Source organism: Ustilaginoidea virens, chromosome 1 (genome assembly GCF_000687475.1).
Source record: "Ustilaginoidea virens chromosome 1, complete sequence".
NCBI lineage: Eukaryota > Fungi > Ascomycota > Sordariomycetes > Hypocreales > Clavicipitaceae > Ustilaginoidea > Ustilaginoidea virens.
This window is the reverse complement of record NC_057316.1, coordinates 6446250-6465418: the sequence shown is the minus strand read 5'-3', so window position 1 is coordinate 6465418 and position 19169 is coordinate 6446250. Positions and strand designations below refer to the sequence as shown.

The window sequence follows — 19169 nt, the reverse complement described above, 5'->3', positions numbered from 1 at the left end:
GCCGAAACTGCGCCACAGCTGGTTTCGGCTGCGTGCTTCTCTTGTGGCGCAGATCTGTATCCTGTGTCCTGGGGCTGCGGGGCTAACGGCTGGAACTTGCAACCAGCTCGAAGGCGATGCGATGCGCTGCATTCGGCCAACGCTTTACCCAGCTTGCCGAGGCCATGCCGCGAGGTGCCCCAGGTATCTACGGAGCGAGAATCTGGATAAGAAGTCCGCAGGCGTACGGACTACTCCGTAGAGAAACTTCCCGGTGTGACGCGCTCTGCCCGCCCAAGCACGTCATGCCAGATACTGGTCATGTTGCCGCCCTTGATGGAAACTTGTTTTTTTGGCGCGCAAAGACGACTGTGGCGTTTTTCGGTGCTGTCTCTGGCCCGGTGGCTCTGCTGCTGCGCCCCGTAGCAAAGGCCTCCGCCATAAGGCATGTACTCCGTACCTAGGTACCTTTTACCCAGTCAACGCCCGTAAGCAGGCGCGACTCGGTGCTTCCCGCGGGCCGCTAGCCCGGCTCCTCCGATAAAACCTACTTCCGTCTCCGTACCTGCTCACTGGTGCTAAGTTTATGCCCTTCTTGTCCAAGATCCCCTGCATGAGCCCGCTTGGACCTTTACGGTTGTCCTGTCCTCGGGCCCTCTTTAAACAATTCAGACCTTTTGTCCCGCCAATCTAGTGGTCGGCTTCCCCCTCCAGCCCGTTTTGTTGGTTGAACGGTAAAAAGAACCCGTCACAGCAGTGCCACTGCCAAGGTGAGCGTCGGTGTGCGCTCAATCCGTCCTGCGCCAAGAATTGGCCCTTCCTGTCACTCTCATTTCTTGCTGCGCGAAGGAGGGCGACAACGTCGTTGGGCGATGAGATCACTACCACCTAGGAGGTAGGTACCTACATACCTAGGTAGTAGGTATGTACCTATGTATGGCCCCACTCCGCCCACTCAATCAGGTAACTTACCTGGCACGGTGGGTGTCCGGAGTACTCCGTACGGAGGAAAAATCAACGCAGCCGTCAGCAGGCTGGCAGGTTGGCAGGGAAAAGGGGCAGTGGCAAGCGGCTCTCGGCAAAATGGCCCCTTTTTTATGCTTGTCAGAGCTTGGCGTTCTTGGCGTTCTTGGCGAATTGCTCTGTTCGGAATAACCTGCCAAGGTGAATAGTGACCCGTAGGTACCCCAAGATGCAACAAAGGCGTGATCAGCATGGACCACATACCAGGTACCTAGGTACCTAGATATGACAGGTCTTGAGGGGACTGAATAGCCAGGTGTGCGTTGCTGCGTTGCCAGCGAGCTGGCCTGCTTGCCGTGCGTGACAGTTATTAGTTGCATGATATTTCACCTCCTTCATCAGAGACTCTCCAGCACAAGCCGCCGATGCGCGCGCCATACCCCGAGATGACGTGGAGGGTCCTTTTTTTTTTTTTTTTTTTTTTTTTTTTTTGGGTTTTGGGTTTTGGCAGGCTGGCGTACGGGGTAGGTAGTACATAGGGGCACGAGCACGTCAGTGCGGCCTGGACTGGGAATACCCGCGCTCCTATTGACCCCTAGGCACCTACCTAGGGAAGGGACCGATGCTTTTTTCTTTTTTTTGTTCTTCGTCACGGTGAGTCACTAGCCAGGCTTACTTGAATTCGCAATGTGACGGGAAACTCGTGCTAATTCGCGGGCCGCTTTGGCAGAACAAGTGCAGCTCAAGGTACCGAGTTATTTGTCTTGAAGAAGCAGCCAGCCGGTTATTGCTCCAATAGTCGGTCGTGAGGCTGGGGCAGGTTGTGGCTGCAAGGTGGCTCTTCCCGAAGACTCTGGCCAATGGCTTGTGCTGCTCAAGGCCTAGACCCTCGACTTGCATGCAAGGAGGCTGCAAGAGCCGAGTGGGGGGCATGTGCTGTGCTGTGCTGTGCTGTGCTGTGCTGTGCTGTGCTGTGCTGTGCTGCTGGTGTCTGGTGTCTGGTGTCTCTGTCTGTCTGGTGGTCTGTTTTTTGTTTGGTCAGTAGTGTCAAGTAATTTCCACCAGCACAAGCTTCAAGATTCCAGGACTCCAGCACCAATTGATAGCGTCTGGTCGCACCTTGTCCTCGCACCACCCCCCCCCCCCCCCCCAAAAGCGCCCCCCACATGACTTCCCACTCCCATGTCTCCCCCAAGCCTTGTCGCCTGGTCATTGTCCCTCAGCCCGCCCTTCCTGGTCCCCACGCTCATTCCCTGTCTGTCCACTCGTCCGTCGTCTGGTTTCTGCCTTGTCCTGCCTCATCTTATTTCTGTGCTGAAATCTCGTGCTGCCTTGCCTGCCTGGCATTCAAGCCTCTGATCCTTTTCTCTCCTGCGCCTTTTATCCCGCTCCATCTTGTCCGGCTCTGAATTGGGTTGACGCAGACCTGCACCGCCAAACCTACACGCTCCTTTTTTCTTCTCGGACAAATCTCAAAACTCTTGACGTCAAGTCACTTTTTTTTCCAGCGACAGGCCTCTCCGACGCCGTCTTCTTCCTCGACTGCACCCCCTACGATAACGACTGACGATTTCGGATCCCTGGTTCACGTCAATATGCCTGCGACTCTCGACTGATAAAAACTTGCATCGCTGTCTCGTAGCCGAGATCGTCGCCCAATATTGTCCGGTCAATCCCTCGATAGTCCGCCATTGACCGACCCACCGTCGACTCTCAGCTGCCCTTGCATTTTCAGGTGTGCCATCATCTTGGTTGTGCATCTCCTTGTCCTCAAGTCCCCGCGAAACCGCTCGAATTCGATCGATTCTGTCCGGGCGACTGCGGAATGAAAAGATATAGTCTTGTAATATTTATCCTTGGCAATCGCTCGGTTTCTAGACGCGGTTTTTTTTTTTTACATTTTTTTTTGGCGGGGGAACTTGTGCTCAGTACCTTGGCCTTTTTCATCATAATATCGCCTCGTTCAAACTTGCCGAAGCTCAGCAGTAGATTCCAACGCAGTCGACCCGAAGCAATAAGCGAAACCTCTTTATCATTATGCTGAAATCACACTATTCGCGGAATCAGCCCGCATGGAGATATCGCTCAATCCTCGGGGCGGCACTAATCGCTCTAATTCTGGCCGCGTGGTTTGGTCGCCATCTCCTCTACACGACATGGACTCTAGCCGCTCTGCGCTTGTTTTGGCACGACAACGCCTCCCAGTTTATTCTCTCGGAGAGCAACGACGACTTCGACGTGACCTTTGCCACATACGACAGGAACCAGATCAGTGCCCAACCCTACGAGGACCTCGTCCCTCCCATTCTGCACCACATCGCCCTCGGGGACAACGAAGGCCGATGGAAGAGCCGATGGGGACATGCTGTGCAAAGCTGCCTTGACATTCATCCCGGCTGGGAATCGCACATTTGGACCGACGACAACGCCGGTCGGTTTGTCTCGGAAAAGTTCCCCGAGATGAAGGAGCTCTGGGACAATTACCACTACCCGGTTGAGCGGATCGATGCTCTGAGATATATGCTCTTGTACGCGTACGGCGGCGTGATTCTGGACATGGACCTCAAGTGCAAGCGAGGTCTCGGGCCGTTGCGTCGCTTTCCTTTCGTCGCGCCCGAGGCGCATCCCACCGGCTTTTCCATTGGCTTCATGATGGCCAGCAGGGGAAACAGCTTTGTCGGCGACATTGTCCGCAACCTGACGGTGTACAATAAGCAGTGGCTCGGCTTGCCCTATGCGACCGTCATGTTCAGCACGGGATGCCACTTTGCATCAGTCATCCACGTTTACGAGTCGAATCGGACCGACCTCAAGATCCTGCCCGGCCCCATGCACAGCTTAAACGGACGGGCCTCGACCCCCATTTTCGACCACCTGGGCAGCTCGTCGTGGCACTCGTACGATGCGAAGCTGATTGTGACCCTGGGCAGTCGGATCAACCTGATATTCTTCTTCTTCGTGGGAGTCGCGCTGGCGCTGTTTTTAAGGAGAAAGTCGCTCCTGCGACGATTTTAGATATTCCCCCCCTCCCAACCCGTCCTAATCACGACCATTGCTCTGGCTTGGCTTCGGCACTTTTTTTTTTGCTTTGCTTTGCCTTGCGCATGCGGAGGAGACGGCCCACATGCTGCTACATGTCACATTTACATTCATACTTGGTTTTCTTGAGCGAATTGTACATAGAACGATACTGGACGCATGGTCCGACTAATGGCAACGTAATCACCTGAGAATCAAGCCAACTAACTGCAGTGTTGCAAACATGAAGACGTGCCCTGTCTCTAGCGTGCCGCAAGCATACCGTAAGCATACCGCAGGCATGCAGCAACGGGTGTGAAGTCGTGCAATTTGAAGGCCCCGTCTGTGATTGTTGGCGTGCCCTCCTGATAACGGACCATGGTCTAAATAAAACTCGGCTGCGCGGGTGGCGCTGAGCTTCGGCCTGGTAATGGATCACGTGTCTGCCTTCTCCCGGAGCCTCAATGTTTACGCAAACATTGGATGTCGCAACTCGGGGTCTGACACGAAATAAGCTTCCGCCTTCCATAACGACAGTCTCAAATCTTGCAAGGAGTAGGAGCTGATGCCCTTTACAAAGATGGCAGAAATTCCTACCCTTGGATCGTGATGGTTTATTTGTTGGTCAACATGTTTCATCCGTTTCTGTTTTGGTCCCGTTGCAAGAGCACTGAAAACATGGCCTGGGATTCTCTGGGCCACAGCAGGGGGTCAGTGGAGTCTGGTGTTTCCGCCCCAGTTGAACCCCCCTGTGCCCCCCCCTGCCGCATTGACGCTGAGCTGACGTCTGGTTGACCTGCCAAGCTTTGCCCCTACAAAAAGCGCCCAGAGCCTCGTTCGTCCTGGCAATTCTCTGGCAACTGTCCCCAGCGAGAATTGCCGCGTCTTTTCCTTCTCATCCGTTCGTTTCATTTCTTTTCTTGACATTGTTCAGCTGTATATTTATTTAATTTCCGAGCAAAGAGAAATTGAAGGCCAGCAGTCAACCAGCTCAGCATGCGACGCTGCGCCGCTTTGGTTACCTGCTGAATCTTGCCGAGTACCACGAACCGGTCCTGCAGCACAACAACATACCTCATCGATATCTGCTGTTCAGATCCTCCAGAGACAGCCATGCTGGTGGCGCCGCGGCTCTCGAGGGTCCGACCTCGGATCGCTTGGCTGGGCAGCCTGGTGTTTTGCCTGATAATCTGGTCGCTTCTATCCGGATCGAGGAGGGCGCCACGGCTGTTGACCAAGGGGGCCATTCAACAGAGGTTTCCCTTGGCTTGGAAGCATATCCAGCTGTCGGATAAGAAAGGAGGAGGTACGTTTGCCGACCGCTCCCTGGAACCATCAGTATGATGCTACTCTGTGGCTTCTAATTTGATGGATTCATGGTTGCCGTGCGAGGCTCGTCGGACTAACGCGACTTGTGTGTTCCAGCCTGGTTCATCCCCAAATCATGGCAGGGCGAACATGCCGAACCGCAAAACATCGTTGAAGCAGCCCAGCTGGCCTCCGAGACAGCCAAGCTAGTCCCCTACTCGAACATTCCACTCATCGTCCACCAGAAATGGAACGACAACGACCTCTCCAGATTGAATGACCAGCTTTTGACCTACATCGAGACATGGCTTCGCTACAGCATTTCGGCAAACGATACGTACCGCGAGATGGCCTACTTCTGGTGGGTGGACAGCGGAGTGGATATGCTGGTCAAGGAGAAGGAAAAAGGCTGGGTCGAGGATTTCCACAAGCTCTTCTCGCAGGTCGAAAAGGTGGACATTTTCAGGATTCTAGTCTGCAAATGGTACGGAGGCATTGTATGTTCAACCGTATTGCTGCTTTCATGGAGGCTCCCGGTGCAATCGCTGGATGTGCAGACGTCCATGGCTAACCAGGGTAAACAGTATGGCGACGTGGATACCGTACCGCTCCAACACCCTGCGGACTGGATCCGGGAAGAAGATGTATCTCTCTGGACCGACAGCGTGACAGGAGACACGTACGGCCAGGAGTTCCAGGCGTCGGACGAGCAAAAGACCAAAGACCCACCGCGGCCGGTGAATCTTCTCTTGGGCCTGGAAGCTGATACGGATCCGAAATCAGACCGCCACTGGCGCATGGGCTACAATTTCCCGGTCCAGCTGACCAACTGGGCGATGGCGTCGGCGCGCCAGCACCCCGTTCTGTACCGATTCATGGACCGTCTGCGGGACCAGCTCAAGAGGGAGTCCAAGGAGGCGCTGCAGACGTCGAGCGGCCGACAAGCCAAGGAACACGATCCTTTGACGCGCACGGGTCCGGCTGCCGTGACAGAAACCGCCATGACCTGGCTCAAGAAGCAGGTCGGGCTGAGGTGGAACGCATTGACGGGCTTGAAGGATGGTGGGCGGGCAAAGCTGGCATCTGATGTCCTTGTCTTGCCCATTACTGGATTCAGGTAAGCGACTTGCGTGTGCTGCGCACTGCCGCCCGAGCATCTACATCTGCGCGGGCTCGTCTTGCCTGCTGCTATCCTTGTGCTCTTTTCGCGCTGCGCTGTGGATTGCTTTGCTAACCTTGCGCTTAGCCCTGGCCGCGGCAGATACGGTAATATGGGCTCCAAGCCGTACACGCACCCGGACGCCAGGCTGGCTCACCACTCGATGGGATCGTGGCACCGATTCGATGCCGTCGTTGAATACGGCAAGTTTTGCCGGACGTTTTTCGGCATGTGCAAGGAGTGGAGCAAAGTTTCGAGTGCCTGACAAGAGAAGCTTCGACGCTTACTATGGGATGAAAACGCCTCGATGGCTGTGTTTTTTGGGCGTTGCGGCAGGTGTTGCCTACGTACATTTTTAATGCATCTACATCTGGTAATACACAAATACACACACACACCCTTCTTGCCTGGGCGCAGTCCATTATCCCAATGTCTTGCGCTAACCTGTTGCCAAGTAAACTCAATCGAACCACCCGAGGTGAAGCTTTCGCCTCTGCCTACCATGCATGGAACGGCCGGCCCACACACACACACTCTTGACATGGCCGATATGCCGCCGGTAATCAGCGTCTCCTCGGTCCCGGGCTGATGACGGTGTAGTTGCACGTCGGACATCCCGTCTTGTCATTCGGCGTAGCAGGGTACCAGTCCCTCCCATACGTCGCGTTCAGAGTCACATGCCCGACCACGGCCGCGCTCTCGAGCCGAATCCACGTCTCTGCCTGCCACCCGTGTCGCAGAGCGGCCCTCGACACGCGAACCTGCCTTGAGCCTCGGATCCATGACCCGTAGCCTCCATATCCAGAGTGTTGCCCGAAGCACAGATTGACCCCGTTGCCGGCGACCGTCATTCCGGGGACCAGACGGTCCCACTTGTAACACCAGGTCGCGCCGTGGTCATGCCCCGAGAAGACGCCGATGAGTCCCGCCGTCGACGCGATGGCCTGCATGAAGGGGACGTCCTGCCCGCCATAGGCGCACCCGCCGTCGCTGCGGCCATCCGCACACCACCCCTGGGCCTGCTGCGCAAGGGGGTAGTCGTCATTCACGCCGGGCTGGTAGTTGGGGTGGACGCTCCCCGTCCCGCGCTCCTGCTGCAGCGCAAACGACGCATTCGTGGGAATATGCACAAACGCCAAGGACGGGATGGTTCTGCCCCCGAACTCCGCTCCGATGCGCGCGTTTTCGGCGCGGAACCAATCCACCACGGAGACGTCCACCCAGTCGGGCTGCGCGACCCGGCGCCCCTCGGAGTCTCTCTCGCGAAAGTAGGCTCCGCCGCGGGAGTCGAAGAACCAGAGGAGCAGCTCGGGGGCACAGTGGCGCGCGGCGCAGTCCGGCGAGTACACGGGGAGGTGGTAGTTGGACACGCCCGCGTTTCTGCCCGACACCATGCTCCTGGTGCGACACCCCGCAAAGGCCTGCTCGCGGGCGAGGATGCCCGACGCGGAGAGGTTGAAGCTGTGGTCGTGGTTGCCGTAGGCGGACGCCCAGGAGAGGCCGCGGCGCACAAACGGCGCGACGATCTGGTCGACGTAGTGGGTGCTGTTGCCGAGGTAGGTGTTTTCGCCGGTGATGAGGTCGCCGTTGAGGATGGCCAGGTTGGTTGCGCGCTCCGAGTCGAGGACCGCGTTGATGACGCGGACCGAGTTGATGTCTTGCTGGGGGCCCCATTGGTCCCAGGCGTCTGGGACACAGGACAAACGGTCAAAAGAGGATGTGTACAAGCGCGGTGCGGTGATGTGAATGTATCCGGCAAGGAAGGTAGGGGGCGGGGGGGCTTCAAGATGAAGTGTGGAATGCGGTTGCGAGTGTGTAGGGGTGTTTTTGAAAAGGCACGCATATAGACAGCAAAAGGCTTACTTTCTCCAAAATGCAGATCCTCGAAAATGGAGAGCTGGAATGTCCCGTCCCGACCAAACGTCAGCGGGCGTAGTAGATGCGTGCCGCTATGATTCCCATGGCTCCCTGGCTCCTGAACGGGCACCGGCGCCGCAGCTGCCAGCGCAAAGGCGACGACGAAAAGCACCAGCGCCGCCATCGTGGCGTGGCGCCCAGAAGATGTTGATGTTTTTTTTTTTTTTCTTCGAAAACGCCAAGCAGAAAGAAGCAAGATGTTTTCCCACACGCCAGGTCGGCAAGGCAAGCAAGCAAAGCCACGCCTGTCCGGCTTTATACCAAGCTTGTCCGACCCCCTTTCCAGGCTTGCATGCAACGCCGGGCCCAGCAAAGCTTCCGATGAAGAAGTCGTCGTTCGCAGAATCTAGTCGAGTTGGCCAGCCCCCTGGATGCGTACGCGCCCCCTGTGCGCAAAGGTCGCCGTCATAACGGGGGTGCGGGAACCGCCATTGGGTGGGTTGCTTTGTTCCTGCAGTAGCGTCGCGGCGATGGAACTCTGATTCCCGGATGGGCGGTCCGGGCTAAATTGCATAGCTGCAGGCTGCGATGCACTCGTGTCATGGGGTACGAACGGTTCAGTGATGGAAAGCGAGATCAAATCATAAATGGATCATCTCGATATGGCATCTGTTTTGCAAGACGCAAAGGATTGGAAAGTAGGCAGCCGATATACCCTCAACTGCATAGAATGGTGGAAATGGTTCCGGGATGTGGTTCCTATATGGTGCAAGAAGGTACTGATGCTGCAAGCTGCCGTGTTAGTAAAGGACATCTGTCTGTAATCTCTATCCCCAAGGCTATGTGGTAGTTCCCGACCGGTCATGGGGCGCACATTTACATACTTATACCATAGTCAATGATGGAATCTACTAGCGTCCAGACAAAGGCACCGATATAAAGGTGCCCGTAACAATCAATACAAGTACCATAGCAGTACGTCTAAAAGAATTCAAATCATGCCCGCACTAGGTGATCCCCCAAGAATGACCTCGTCTGATATCCCCTATCTGCGCCTTGGTTTGTTTTGCTGTTGGTAGAGCTGATAGGCAATGTTGGCCTGAATTTCTGCAGGGACAATCTCGCCTGTGATAGTGGTCACAACATTTTCTTGCCGCAGGCGACGATTGAGCTCAGCAAGTTTCCTCTGAGCATCAAACATGGCCACTTCGATATCTCCGATCTGCTCTTCGAATTTCTTCACCCGCGCAAGAGATTTCTTAACTGAACAGCCAAAGATTAGCGCCAAAGTCGATTAGTGTTTGATCTCAAAAGACTAGCCGAGTTTTACTTACTCGTCTTTTGCGAACGGCCGTCTCTGATATCTTGGTTGTAGCAGGCAATGCTGTCGTTGTACCTTGACAACCTGCCCTCCTTCTCCCGGGAGAGTGCCCTGATGCGTGCCTCGCAATTCGCGATCTCCTCGTAAGAGGTATAGCCTTGATATTGACCCGACATCCTCAAGGTTGACAAAATGGTATACAGATTACACCCTGCAACGAAAATGGGTATGCAAATGAGGAGCAGTGGATGAACAGGCTGGCGTGCATAACCCTCTTTATAGACGACTTCGTTCACCATGGCTGGATTATTATTCCTCGTCGGGGAAAAGAACGCTAATATCGGTTGCCTTCGTATAGCCAACATCAGGGAAGGATGGCCTCAACCAGCGTATCGCAGAAGCTTCCCAGCGGCAGACTGAGTATTCAACACAGTAGAGTCGGAAATTCTTTCCCAGAACAATCCTTCTGATGGCGCTTCTAAGCGCCCGAGCGGGAAACAAAGAACCTAGCACAGTAAACGTAGCCCAATCGTGCCACACGTAAACACTTTTGGTGCGAGAATCTCTATATCACCCGCTTCGTTACCAGAGTGGATGAAGTGGACCTGGCCTACCAGCAGTAACCTGCTGGGCGCCTAATCACGGGTTTCTGCGGCGTAAGTGAATATTCATGGGTCCTTCACACTCCAGCCGTCCAAGATGCATCAATAGTATGTTTCGCTTCCGTACTAGCGTCTTGGCTTCTATAGAATTGGCGCTTAAACATCAACTCGGCGGTTATTGGTATATATGCTACGGCCTATTGTTTTAATTGTTATATCCGTCCGACATCAGAGGTCGTCAGCATGCTAGATAATATACAGTTATAAACAGGGTTTTGGACGGGTTAAGAATGCAAGGCTATTTTTTTTAATCTCTTTATGGTGAGGCTATTCTAGGCATACCGTTTATCTATAATCAATATTACCAACTACATTCAGTTCTTGGCATTGTCTTCCTTGAGCGAAACGATGCGGTTCAGGATCACATGATCCTCGGTAGTATCGGAGTCGACCGTCTGCAAAGTATCTTAGAGGGCAACCGGAACTGCGGAAAGTATTGCATAACTTACAAAGTAGCCAATGCGCATAGCTTGGAACCTGATGCTTTCAGGGGCATCGGATTCACTGTTATTAGAAGCTTTGGGCCACGGACCCGTTCTGCGCACTTCGTCAAATCCAGTAGAAATCAGGGAGTTGCTATATATCGTTTCGCTATTGGGGCGTATGTCACTTTTGAACCCGCCTCCGGCTTGCATCGGGTTGTCTGACTTGAAGAGAGGGCTGTGCACCCGGACTTGCACTGATCTAGAACCCTCCGGCACCCAATGGATAAATGCCTTGGGCTTCTTGCCGTCCTTGTCGAATATTCCCCGAATCTCGGTGACTTGGCCCATCGACGCGTTCTTGGTAAAGCTCACCGCCTTGACAGGATATGGTGCTTGAAAGAGCCCTACTGTTTTTCCAGGTGCCAGACGGAAATAGTCTTTGCTGTCTGTCTCTCGGAAATCGGCCCGATCAATGAAAATAGTCTGCGTCAAGCGCTGGGCATAACCACCCATTTCCGGGTCTTTCGTCGAAAACGGAATACGGCATTCGGCATCTGCAGGATCGATCGAGTTCTCAATGACCAAAGGCACGGGATCCAGAACAAGCATCAGACGAGGCACTGTCGTTTCCAGGTATTTCCGAACAGATTGCTCGAACCGCGCCACTTGTATAAAGGTTCGCGAAGTTGTGACACCAAGTTGATTGATAAAGGACAAAATTGCACCAGGAGGAATACCCCGACGACGGAGTGCGTTCAGGGTGTAGAGCCTAGGATCATCCCAGCCACGGACAATTTTCTCGTCGACCAATGCCGCGAGTCCTCGTTTGCTCATGATAGTGCCGTTGAGATTCAGTCGACCTAAAAAATGTCAACTTCAAAGCCCCTGACCCGAATGGCACGTAACTGCCGTCTTTCTAATAGCATTTATTGATCCTGGTGTATGATCAAGACAGTTTTATCACCTACCAAACTCTCTCTGCTTCGGTTCGTAGACTTTGAGGCTCTTGTTGAGCCACTCATAACTCTCCCGTGACAACACAAATTCTGACGTGCACAGACTGTGAGTGATTCCTTCCAAACTGTCGCAGAGACAGTGCGCGAAATCGTAGGTTGGGTATATTTTCCATTGATCTCCTGTTCGATGATGCGGAGTCTGATCCTTGGGAATACGATACGCCGCAAGATCCCACATCTGCGGATTTGGGTTTGTGATGTCTTGTTTCATTCGCAAAAAGGCAGCCCTCGGCTCGTATTTGCCATCGCGCATCATGCGGAACTTTTCCATATTGGTCGATACGTCCTGCTCAGCGTGATCGCATCTGTATCTAGGGCCCTCCTTGCCTTCGTGGCCGCCTCGCTGTCGTTTGATCTCCGCATCGTTGCAGTGACAGACGTAAGCCTTTCCAAGCTCGATCAATTGTTCGGCATAATCGTAAAGCTTTTGGAAGTTATCGCTCGAGTATGTGATGGCATGGGGAGTGTACCCTGATTGCAACATATGTTAGTGTAATAAAGTAACGCAGAGTGAACGATAGGCCATGCCTAGCCATCTTATTGTCTCTTTGATGGAATCCACAAAGCCTTGCTCCTCGGCATCCGGATTGGTATCGTCGAATCTTGAAAATTCTTAGTTGAGACTCTTTATTATGCAGCAGTGCAGATATCTTGCCTGAGAATCTGTGGCCCATATTAGCTCTGGGTCATTGAGTGATCTCCAAGACTACAAGACTTGCCGTTTTGCCGCCGTGGTAGCGGGCAAACCCAAAGTCGATCGAGATGGCTTTGGCGTGGCCAAGGTGTAGAAACCCATTTGGTTCAGGCGGGAAACGAGTGACGACTTCTTTGGCAGGAATCTCCTTGTAAATATCTGCGAGGAAGCCTTGTTTAAACATGGCTTCAGGGTCAGTCCGTATTTCATCCGCCTGGGCCTGTTGTGTGGTTTCCTTTTTGGGGTTTTTTTTTTCTTTCTCAGCGCGCGTGGCTGCGGCTGTCGTCTTCCTCGCACGTTTTTGTTGGCGTTTTTTTAGTTCTCTTTTGGAAACCATTTCGCCAGTTTCTTCGTCAAGAAGAAGCTGAGCCATAGCTTCCACCGGCAGTTCTGATCCTGACTCCGCCATTATGTTGCAAAGAGAAGTCAACGTCGAATATATTTCTTAGATGAAGCATGACGCAGAATTTACTTGTAGTCCCAATCTACGAGCGGGGCTGGTTTCGCACTTCCACTTTGGTATGACCAGTCACGTGAACACGGCCTAAGCTCGGATGGACTTTGCTCGGCCCAAGTATGTGTAGGTTGAGAAGTTGTGGAATCGCCGTCCACATAACCGGAACTTGAGAGCGACAAGGCCTCAAGGCAGCGGGCTATGGCTATCCATCTTCTGTGCCAGCGTCCAGGAGGGCGATTTTCTCGTCTGCTGAAAAATAGCGGTCTTGAATCCTGATGCTATCTTCTTAACAACAGGCCGACAACAACGATGCTTTTGCCTCAATTTGCCGGCCAAACTCGAAATCCAGAGGATAGCACTGCGTTTTCGACGTGCATGTTAGTAGGCAAAAAAAAAAATGAAGAGAAAAGCGAGGTTTCCCAAGTTCCACATATAAAAATGCACAACAGCCCTCGCAACCAAGTGCATCACTCGAGAGGCGATGGGATAGCCGTCTGCAATGCACGATGTTAAGATGAATGGCTCATCCGGCGCATCCACCCATGCTGTCAAGCCCCTCGACATGATGGCAGATGCGACGATAGTGTCGACCTTTTCTCGAAGCAAAGGCAGCTTTGCCGGATGCTGTTTACGGGAACGGACTGATGAGTCTATCCGTGATGTTCCTGCGCATTAAGCTCGAGGCGCACGGCCACCGTCTTTCCATGATGAAGGAATTTGAATGGATGTCGGTTGATCCACCGTTGAAATATCCGACTCGACGAACGTGGAGTAGACTGTTGTAGTAGTGAAGTTGGACGGCCGAAATGAAACGCCGTCGCACGAGGATTGGTCAACAAGCTGGCTCGGGCTCTGTGGAATTCAGTTCAGCCACGTGGCTGACTCACCAATCTACAGGCAGTTCCTTAGGAGGTACCAAATACGAAGCACTCAAGGTGGAGAAATCTGGTTCTGGTCTCCCCACAGTGGCCATGGCAACCAGACAGGATTCGATGGGTATGTGCCCCGTACGGAGCGTACGGACAGAATTTGCCAATTGCAACGACGTCCGTGAGCCTGCGGTGAGGTAACATGAACATGGGCTTGACGGGACTGCTTGCAATTGCGCTCCCCGGGCCCTGGGGTTCTTGGGTCTCGCTCTTCCCTGTCTGACATCTGACGTGAACAACGGCCCTCGTGTTTGTGAGTACATGTGCTCTACTCTAAGTACCTTTTACCAGGTAGCACCCACCTCGGTACCTGACAGGTGAGGTGAGGTAAGGTGAGGTGAGGTGAGGGGTAAGGGCGGGGCAGCTCGTGCGGTGGGCAAGTTATCGGTGGCGCCTTCCATCCTTCCATCTCGTCAACTGTTCTGCACGGATTTCCATCCAAAAAGGAAAAAGACCAGACTCATTCATGTCAGTTAATGACGCTTCTCCAATAGAGCCAGACCAGACCCCAAGCCCTATTTTCGCACTGCATCCTGTCTGTCTGGTGGTTTTGCACCAAGTGTCGTGTTGCCGCGAGTAGGCGACAGGGTATGCCAAGCCTCTAGAAGCTCCAATCTTGGTGTAGCGCTCCGGGTGACCAACGAAAGGCCAGCCATTGGCTATGAAGCCCCAAAAAGTGGCGCCCTGGTCTCTGGGCCACAGCAAGTGGAGCAAGGAGGTGTATCCATCATTGGTACACTCTTTTTTGCATTGACTGCTGCGAGTCCGTCCGTGACCCAGACAACTCTGGCCAGGCGCAGAGCTTCACAAACCTGCTAGGCGGGATCCGGCGGGATCCTTGGCCGTGGAATCGGGCTCTTTCCCACAGCCGCTGTGCTCCTCTCCTCCTCCCCTCCTCTCCCTCTTCCCCTCTTCCCAAGCTTACTTCAGTGCGAGGGAGCCTCAAAAATTTCTCTACCCCTCTCTTTTTCTTTTTTGCCCACACATCATCTGCCCATATCACTCGAACACATCGCAATGTCCGAGAGCAAGTGCCCGGTTCAAGCTCAGCTCAACGTTGCTGGTGGCGGTACCAGAAACCGCGACTGGTGGCCCGAGACTGTCAAGCTCAACATCCTCCGCCAGCATACCAATGTCACCAACCCTCTAGGTGAGGAATTCGACTATGCTGCTGCTTTCAAGACCCTCGATTTCGAGGGACTCAAGAAGGACCTCAAGGCTCTCATGACCGACTCCCAGGACTGGTGGCCTGCCGACTTTGGTCACTACGGAGGTCTCTTTGTCAGAATGGCTTGGCACCATGCGGGCACGTACCGAGTCTTTGACGGCCGTGGTGGCGGCGGTCAGGTTAGTTGTCCCCTTTGGCATTTGTTGGCACGCATTTGCCTTGCTGTCTTTCCCTTGCTTTTTCTCCCTCTCGTCTTTAAAAAAATCCATGACTAACAAAAAGTCCCAACTTTTTGGCGATTTCGATTGAATAGGCCCAGCAGAGATTTGCTCCCCTCAACAGCTGGCCCGACAATGCCAGTCTAGACAAGGCTAGACGTTTGCTCTGGCCCATCAAGCAAAAGTATGGCAACAAGATCTCGTGGGCTGATCTGTTGACTCTGACTGGCAATGTCGCGCTCGAGTCCATGGGCTTCAAGACCTTTGGCTTCGCTGGTGGCCGTGTCGACGCCTGGGAGGCTGATGAGTCCGTCTACTGGGGTGGCGAGCAAACTTGGTTGGGCAACGACGTGCGTTACAAAGGCGACAAGAACTTCCAGAAACGTGAGCTCGAATCCCCGCTGGCCGCCTCTCACATGGGCCTGATATACGTCAACCCTGAGGGTCCTGATGGCAACCCTGACCCGGTTGCTGCTGCACATGACATCCGCACTACCTTTGGCCTCATGGCCATGAACGACGAGGAGACTGTCGCCTTGATTGCTGGCGGTCACACTTTCGGCAAGACCCACGGTGCCGGTCCCGCAACCAACGTCGGCAAGGAACCTGAGGGTGCCAACATTGAGCAGCAGGGCTTGGGATGGAACAGTACCTATGGCACTGGCAAGGGCCCAGACACCATTACCAGTGGTCTGGAAGTCACTTGGACAAAGACTCCCGTCCAGTGGAGTCACCAGTACTTTGAATATCTCTTCAAGTACGACTGGGAGCTAACCAAGTCTCCTGCTGGCGCTAATCAGTGGGTCGCCAAGACGGACGACCTCATTATTCCCGATGCCTACGATGCCAACAAGTTTCACAAGCCCAAGATGTTGACCACCGATCTGTCCCTCCGTTTTGACCCTGCATACGAGAAGATCTCTCGCGACTTCCTTGCCAACCCCGACAAGTTCGCCGATGCTTTTGCTCGTGCCTGGTTCAAGCTCACGCACCGTGACATGGGGCCCAAGGCTCGTTACCTAGGGCCGGAGATCCCCAAGGAGGATCTCCTCTGGCAAGACCCCATACCATCTGTCAGCCACGCTTTGATTGATGACAAGGACATTTCCGCTATCAAGAAGGAGATTCTCAACCTGGGCATTCCCGTGCCTCAGCTCGTTTCCACAGCATGGGCCTCTGCGTCTACGTTTCGTGGCAGCGATAAGCGCGGCGGTGCCAATGGTGCCCGCGTTCGGCTGGCTCCTCAGAAGGATTGGGAGGTCAACAACCCCGCCCAGCTGTCCAAAGTTCTTGGTGCTCTTGAGGATCTTCAGAAGCGCTTCAATCAGTCCGGCAAGACCGTCTCCATTGCTGACTTGATTGTCCTGGCTGGTGTGGCTGGTGTTGAGAAAGCTGCTCGGGATGCCGGAGTCGACATCAAGGTTCCCTTCACCCCCGGCCGCGGTGACGCAACCCAGGAGCAGACTGACATCGAGTCTGTCAACTACCTGCAGCCCTTGGCTGATGGGTTCCGTAATCACGGCAAGTCTCACGGCGCCGTCAAGCAGGAGCACCTTTTGGTCGACCGCGCCAACCTGCTTACCCTCACCGCGCCCGAGCTTACCGTCCTCATCGGAGGTTTGCGCGTCCTGGACACGAATTACGACGGCTCCGCCCATGGTGTCTTCACCTCGCGACCCGGGGTCTTGACCAACGATTTCTTCGTCAACCTGTTGGACCCTACTACCGAGTGGAGACAGACCGGTGAGGATGTGTTTGGGGGTTTCGACCGCAAGGTTGGTGCCAAGAAGTGGAGCGCTACTCGCAACGACCTCATCTTTGGCTCTCACCCTGAGCTGCGTGCTGTTGCGGAGGTGTACGGAAGCTGCGACGGTTCTCAGCGATTTGTCAAGGACTTTGTTGCTGCTTGGGACAAGGTGATGAACTTGGATCGTTTTGACCTCCAGAAAGGCGAGAGGAAGAGGGCGTCCAGCCGTCTGTAAGCGTAGTATGAGAGTTATGAAGCTGATGGCTGATGAATTGCCGGACGAGTTTTGACGGAGCCGACTTGGAGCACCACTTGTCGTAAGCATGAGTGAGACTTGCAGGCCGGGATGGAAAAGTTTATGTGTATTGCCGAGTGTGAGAACTTTGGCTGGCCAGGAAGCCTTGGATGCGGTGGCACGAGCCGGCTCGAGCTTTGTTGCGCCGTGAACGAAGGCGGGGGGGGGATCATCAGCATGATTAGAAGGCTGCATGTGGGATGTCTGGCTTGAATTTAGCACGACCAGTCATGTTCCAGAGGCCCTGGCCGCGTAGGCACCCCCATCGTCCAGGCGACGGAAGGATTCCTGTTTTTTTTTTTTTTTTTTTTTTTTTTTTTTTTTTTTTTTTTCCATTCATGCTCCATCTTGTGACATGCCAACTTTGATGACAATCTTGCCCTTTGCCGTTCTCCGGTCCAGCTTATCAAATGCCGCCTGGAAGTCCTCAAACGCATACACGCTGTCCACCAAGGCCCTGACCCGTCCCTGCCCGACCAGGTGCGCAATCTCGGCCAGCTGCGCTCCCAACGACTCGACGATGAAAAACTCGCTCTTTTTGAGCGTCTTGGTGTTTCCCGCAGGCCGCATTCGATCCGGAAGGTCAGACACGCTGATGATTTCCCCGCCGTCCTTGACTGCCGCCCACAGATCGGCCATGGCGTCGCCCCCGACGCAGTCCACCACCAGGTCGAACTGCCTGTCCTCCGGGTTCTCCTGCACCCACGACTGAAGGCGCTGCCTCTTGTAGTCGACCACGGCGGTTGCTCCCAGGGCGACCACCTGCTCCGCCTTGTCGGCGCTGCACACGCCAACCACGGCTGCCGCCCCCGCGGCCGCGGCAAACTGCACGGCAAAGCCGCCCACGCTACCTCCCGCAGCGGTGACCATGACCTTTTTCAAGCCGTTGCGCTGCCCGGCGGCCTCGTCGCCGAAGAGGGCGCTCTTTTCGAGACTCCCCTTGACAAAGAGGGCCTGCCAGGCCGTCAGGGCGCTGAGCGGGACGGAAGCGGCCGATACCCAGTCCAGGGCGGCGGGTTTCAGGGCGAGTTCCGACTCGAGCGCGAGGGTGTACTCGCGCAGGCCGCCGGGGCGGGTGGCGGCGATGCGGCAAAAAACCTCGTCGCCAGGGCGGAAGGACGAGCCGGGGCCGGCGCGGACGACTGTGCCGGCGACGTCTTGTCCCGGGACGGGCTCCTTGTCGGCGGGGAAGGATTCGGGGTACTGGGCGGCCCAGGTAAGTTCGCTGTAGCAGGGGGCCGTGGCGGCTACTTTGACGAGGACTTCTGCGGGGGAGGACGGGGTGGGAAGGGGGGTTGTGGTGAGGACGAGGCGCGGGGACAGCTTGTCGGGCTGGTGGACGGCGCGGATGGTGGACGGTAGAGCCATGACCATGACGAGTGGGTTGCTTTGTTAGGACCAGGTGGATGGTATCGTGTCCTCGGTGCGTCGAGATGAGGATTGCTTCTTCAACACTCCCGTGTTTGCTGCGGAGTGTGTCTTATATCCCCCCCCCCCTTTTTTTTTTTCTTTTATTAATCGAGAGCGGCTTCGACGTCACACGTGGGTCATGGCCGGAATAGGAGCCTTGGAGCAGCCAACGTCGAACCCGGAAGTTGCATGTTGTGTTGCTGACGACTTGTCGCGGATGGTTCGGTTCTGCGCCATTGGATAAGAGTCCGATTGCAGGATGGAGGCTGACAGTTGACCCTTCGGTGTGCACAAGCTTTGCCCAAAAAGCACTCCATGGAATGGCGCGAGCAGTACTCCGCACCGAGGCAGATTGAATTTGCGACCAAATCAATCAATCAATCATGCTAGCGACAAGCTGGAACATTCCTCCATCGAATCGAGGTCAATGGCAAAGTCTGCGGAAGGTTCCGCCCCGAGGACTTGGACGAACTGAGGGAGGACTGTGCCGCACGCAGGTGGGCTGACCTGACCTGGTCCTCCTCCCTCGCCACGCCACGCCAC

General features: G+C 54.7%; 7 protein-coding genes across 7 annotated transcripts; 3 read left to right on the top strand and 4 right to left on the bottom strand.

Moving 5' to 3' along the window:
• Positions 1-2979: 2979 nt before the first annotated feature.
• Positions 2980-3957, top strand: UV8b_01474 (uncharacterized protein; the record flags this gene model as incomplete). The annotated part of the gene is made up of 1 exon (XM_043138972.1): positions 2980-3957. One exon carries the CDS (start codon positions 2980-2982, stop codon positions 3955-3957), a length of 978 nt encoding a protein of 325 aa, XP_042994906.1.
• A 1116-nt stretch (positions 3958-5073) lies between these two features.
• On the top strand, positions 5074-6692 carry UV8b_01473 (uncharacterized protein; the record flags this gene model as incomplete). The annotated part of the gene is made up of 4 exons (XM_043138971.1): positions 5074-5266; positions 5386-5765; positions 5853-6385; positions 6515-6692. 4 exons carry the CDS (start codon positions 5074-5076, stop codon positions 6690-6692), a joined length of 1284 nt encoding a protein of 427 aa, XP_042994905.1.
• A 298-nt stretch (positions 6693-6990) lies between these two features.
• UV8b_01472 (uncharacterized protein) lies at positions 6991-8468 on the bottom strand (the record flags this gene model as incomplete). The annotated part of the gene is made up of 2 exons (XM_043138970.1): positions 6991-8114; positions 8291-8468. 2 exons carry the CDS (start codon positions 8466-8468, stop codon positions 6991-6993), a joined length of 1302 nt encoding a protein of 433 aa, XP_042994904.1.
• An 861-nt stretch (positions 8469-9329) lies between these two features.
• On the bottom strand, positions 9330-9781 carry UV8b_01471 (uncharacterized protein; the record flags this gene model as incomplete). Its single annotated transcript, XM_043138969.1, has 2 exons — positions 9330-9547; positions 9619-9781. The coding sequence occupies 2 exons, from the start codon at positions 9779-9781 to the stop codon at positions 9330-9332; spliced, it is 381 nt and encodes a 126-aa protein (XP_042994903.1).
• An 800-nt stretch (positions 9782-10581) lies between these two features.
• UV8b_01470 (uncharacterized protein) lies at positions 10582-12811 on the bottom strand (the record flags this gene model as incomplete). Its single annotated transcript, XM_043138968.1, has 6 exons — positions 10582-10662; positions 10717-11552; positions 11661-12179; positions 12237-12310; positions 12364-12371; positions 12428-12811. The coding sequence occupies 6 exons, from the start codon at positions 12809-12811 to the stop codon at positions 10582-10584; spliced, it is 1902 nt and encodes a 633-aa protein (XP_042994902.1).
• Positions 12812-14805: 1994 nt separating this feature from the next.
• Positions 14806-17156, top strand: UV8b_01469 (uncharacterized protein; the record flags this gene model as incomplete). The annotated part of the gene is made up of 2 exons (XM_043138967.1): positions 14806-15135; positions 15270-17156. 2 exons carry the CDS (start codon positions 14806-14808, stop codon positions 17154-17156), a joined length of 2217 nt encoding a protein of 738 aa, XP_042994901.1.
• Positions 17157-17552: 396 nt separating this feature from the next.
• Positions 17553-18590, bottom strand: UV8b_01468 (uncharacterized protein; the record flags this gene model as incomplete). The annotated part of the gene is made up of 1 exon (XM_043138966.1): positions 17553-18590. One exon carries the CDS (start codon positions 18588-18590, stop codon positions 17553-17555), a length of 1038 nt encoding a protein of 345 aa, XP_042994900.1.
• Between the last annotated feature and the right edge of the window lie 579 nt (positions 18591-19169).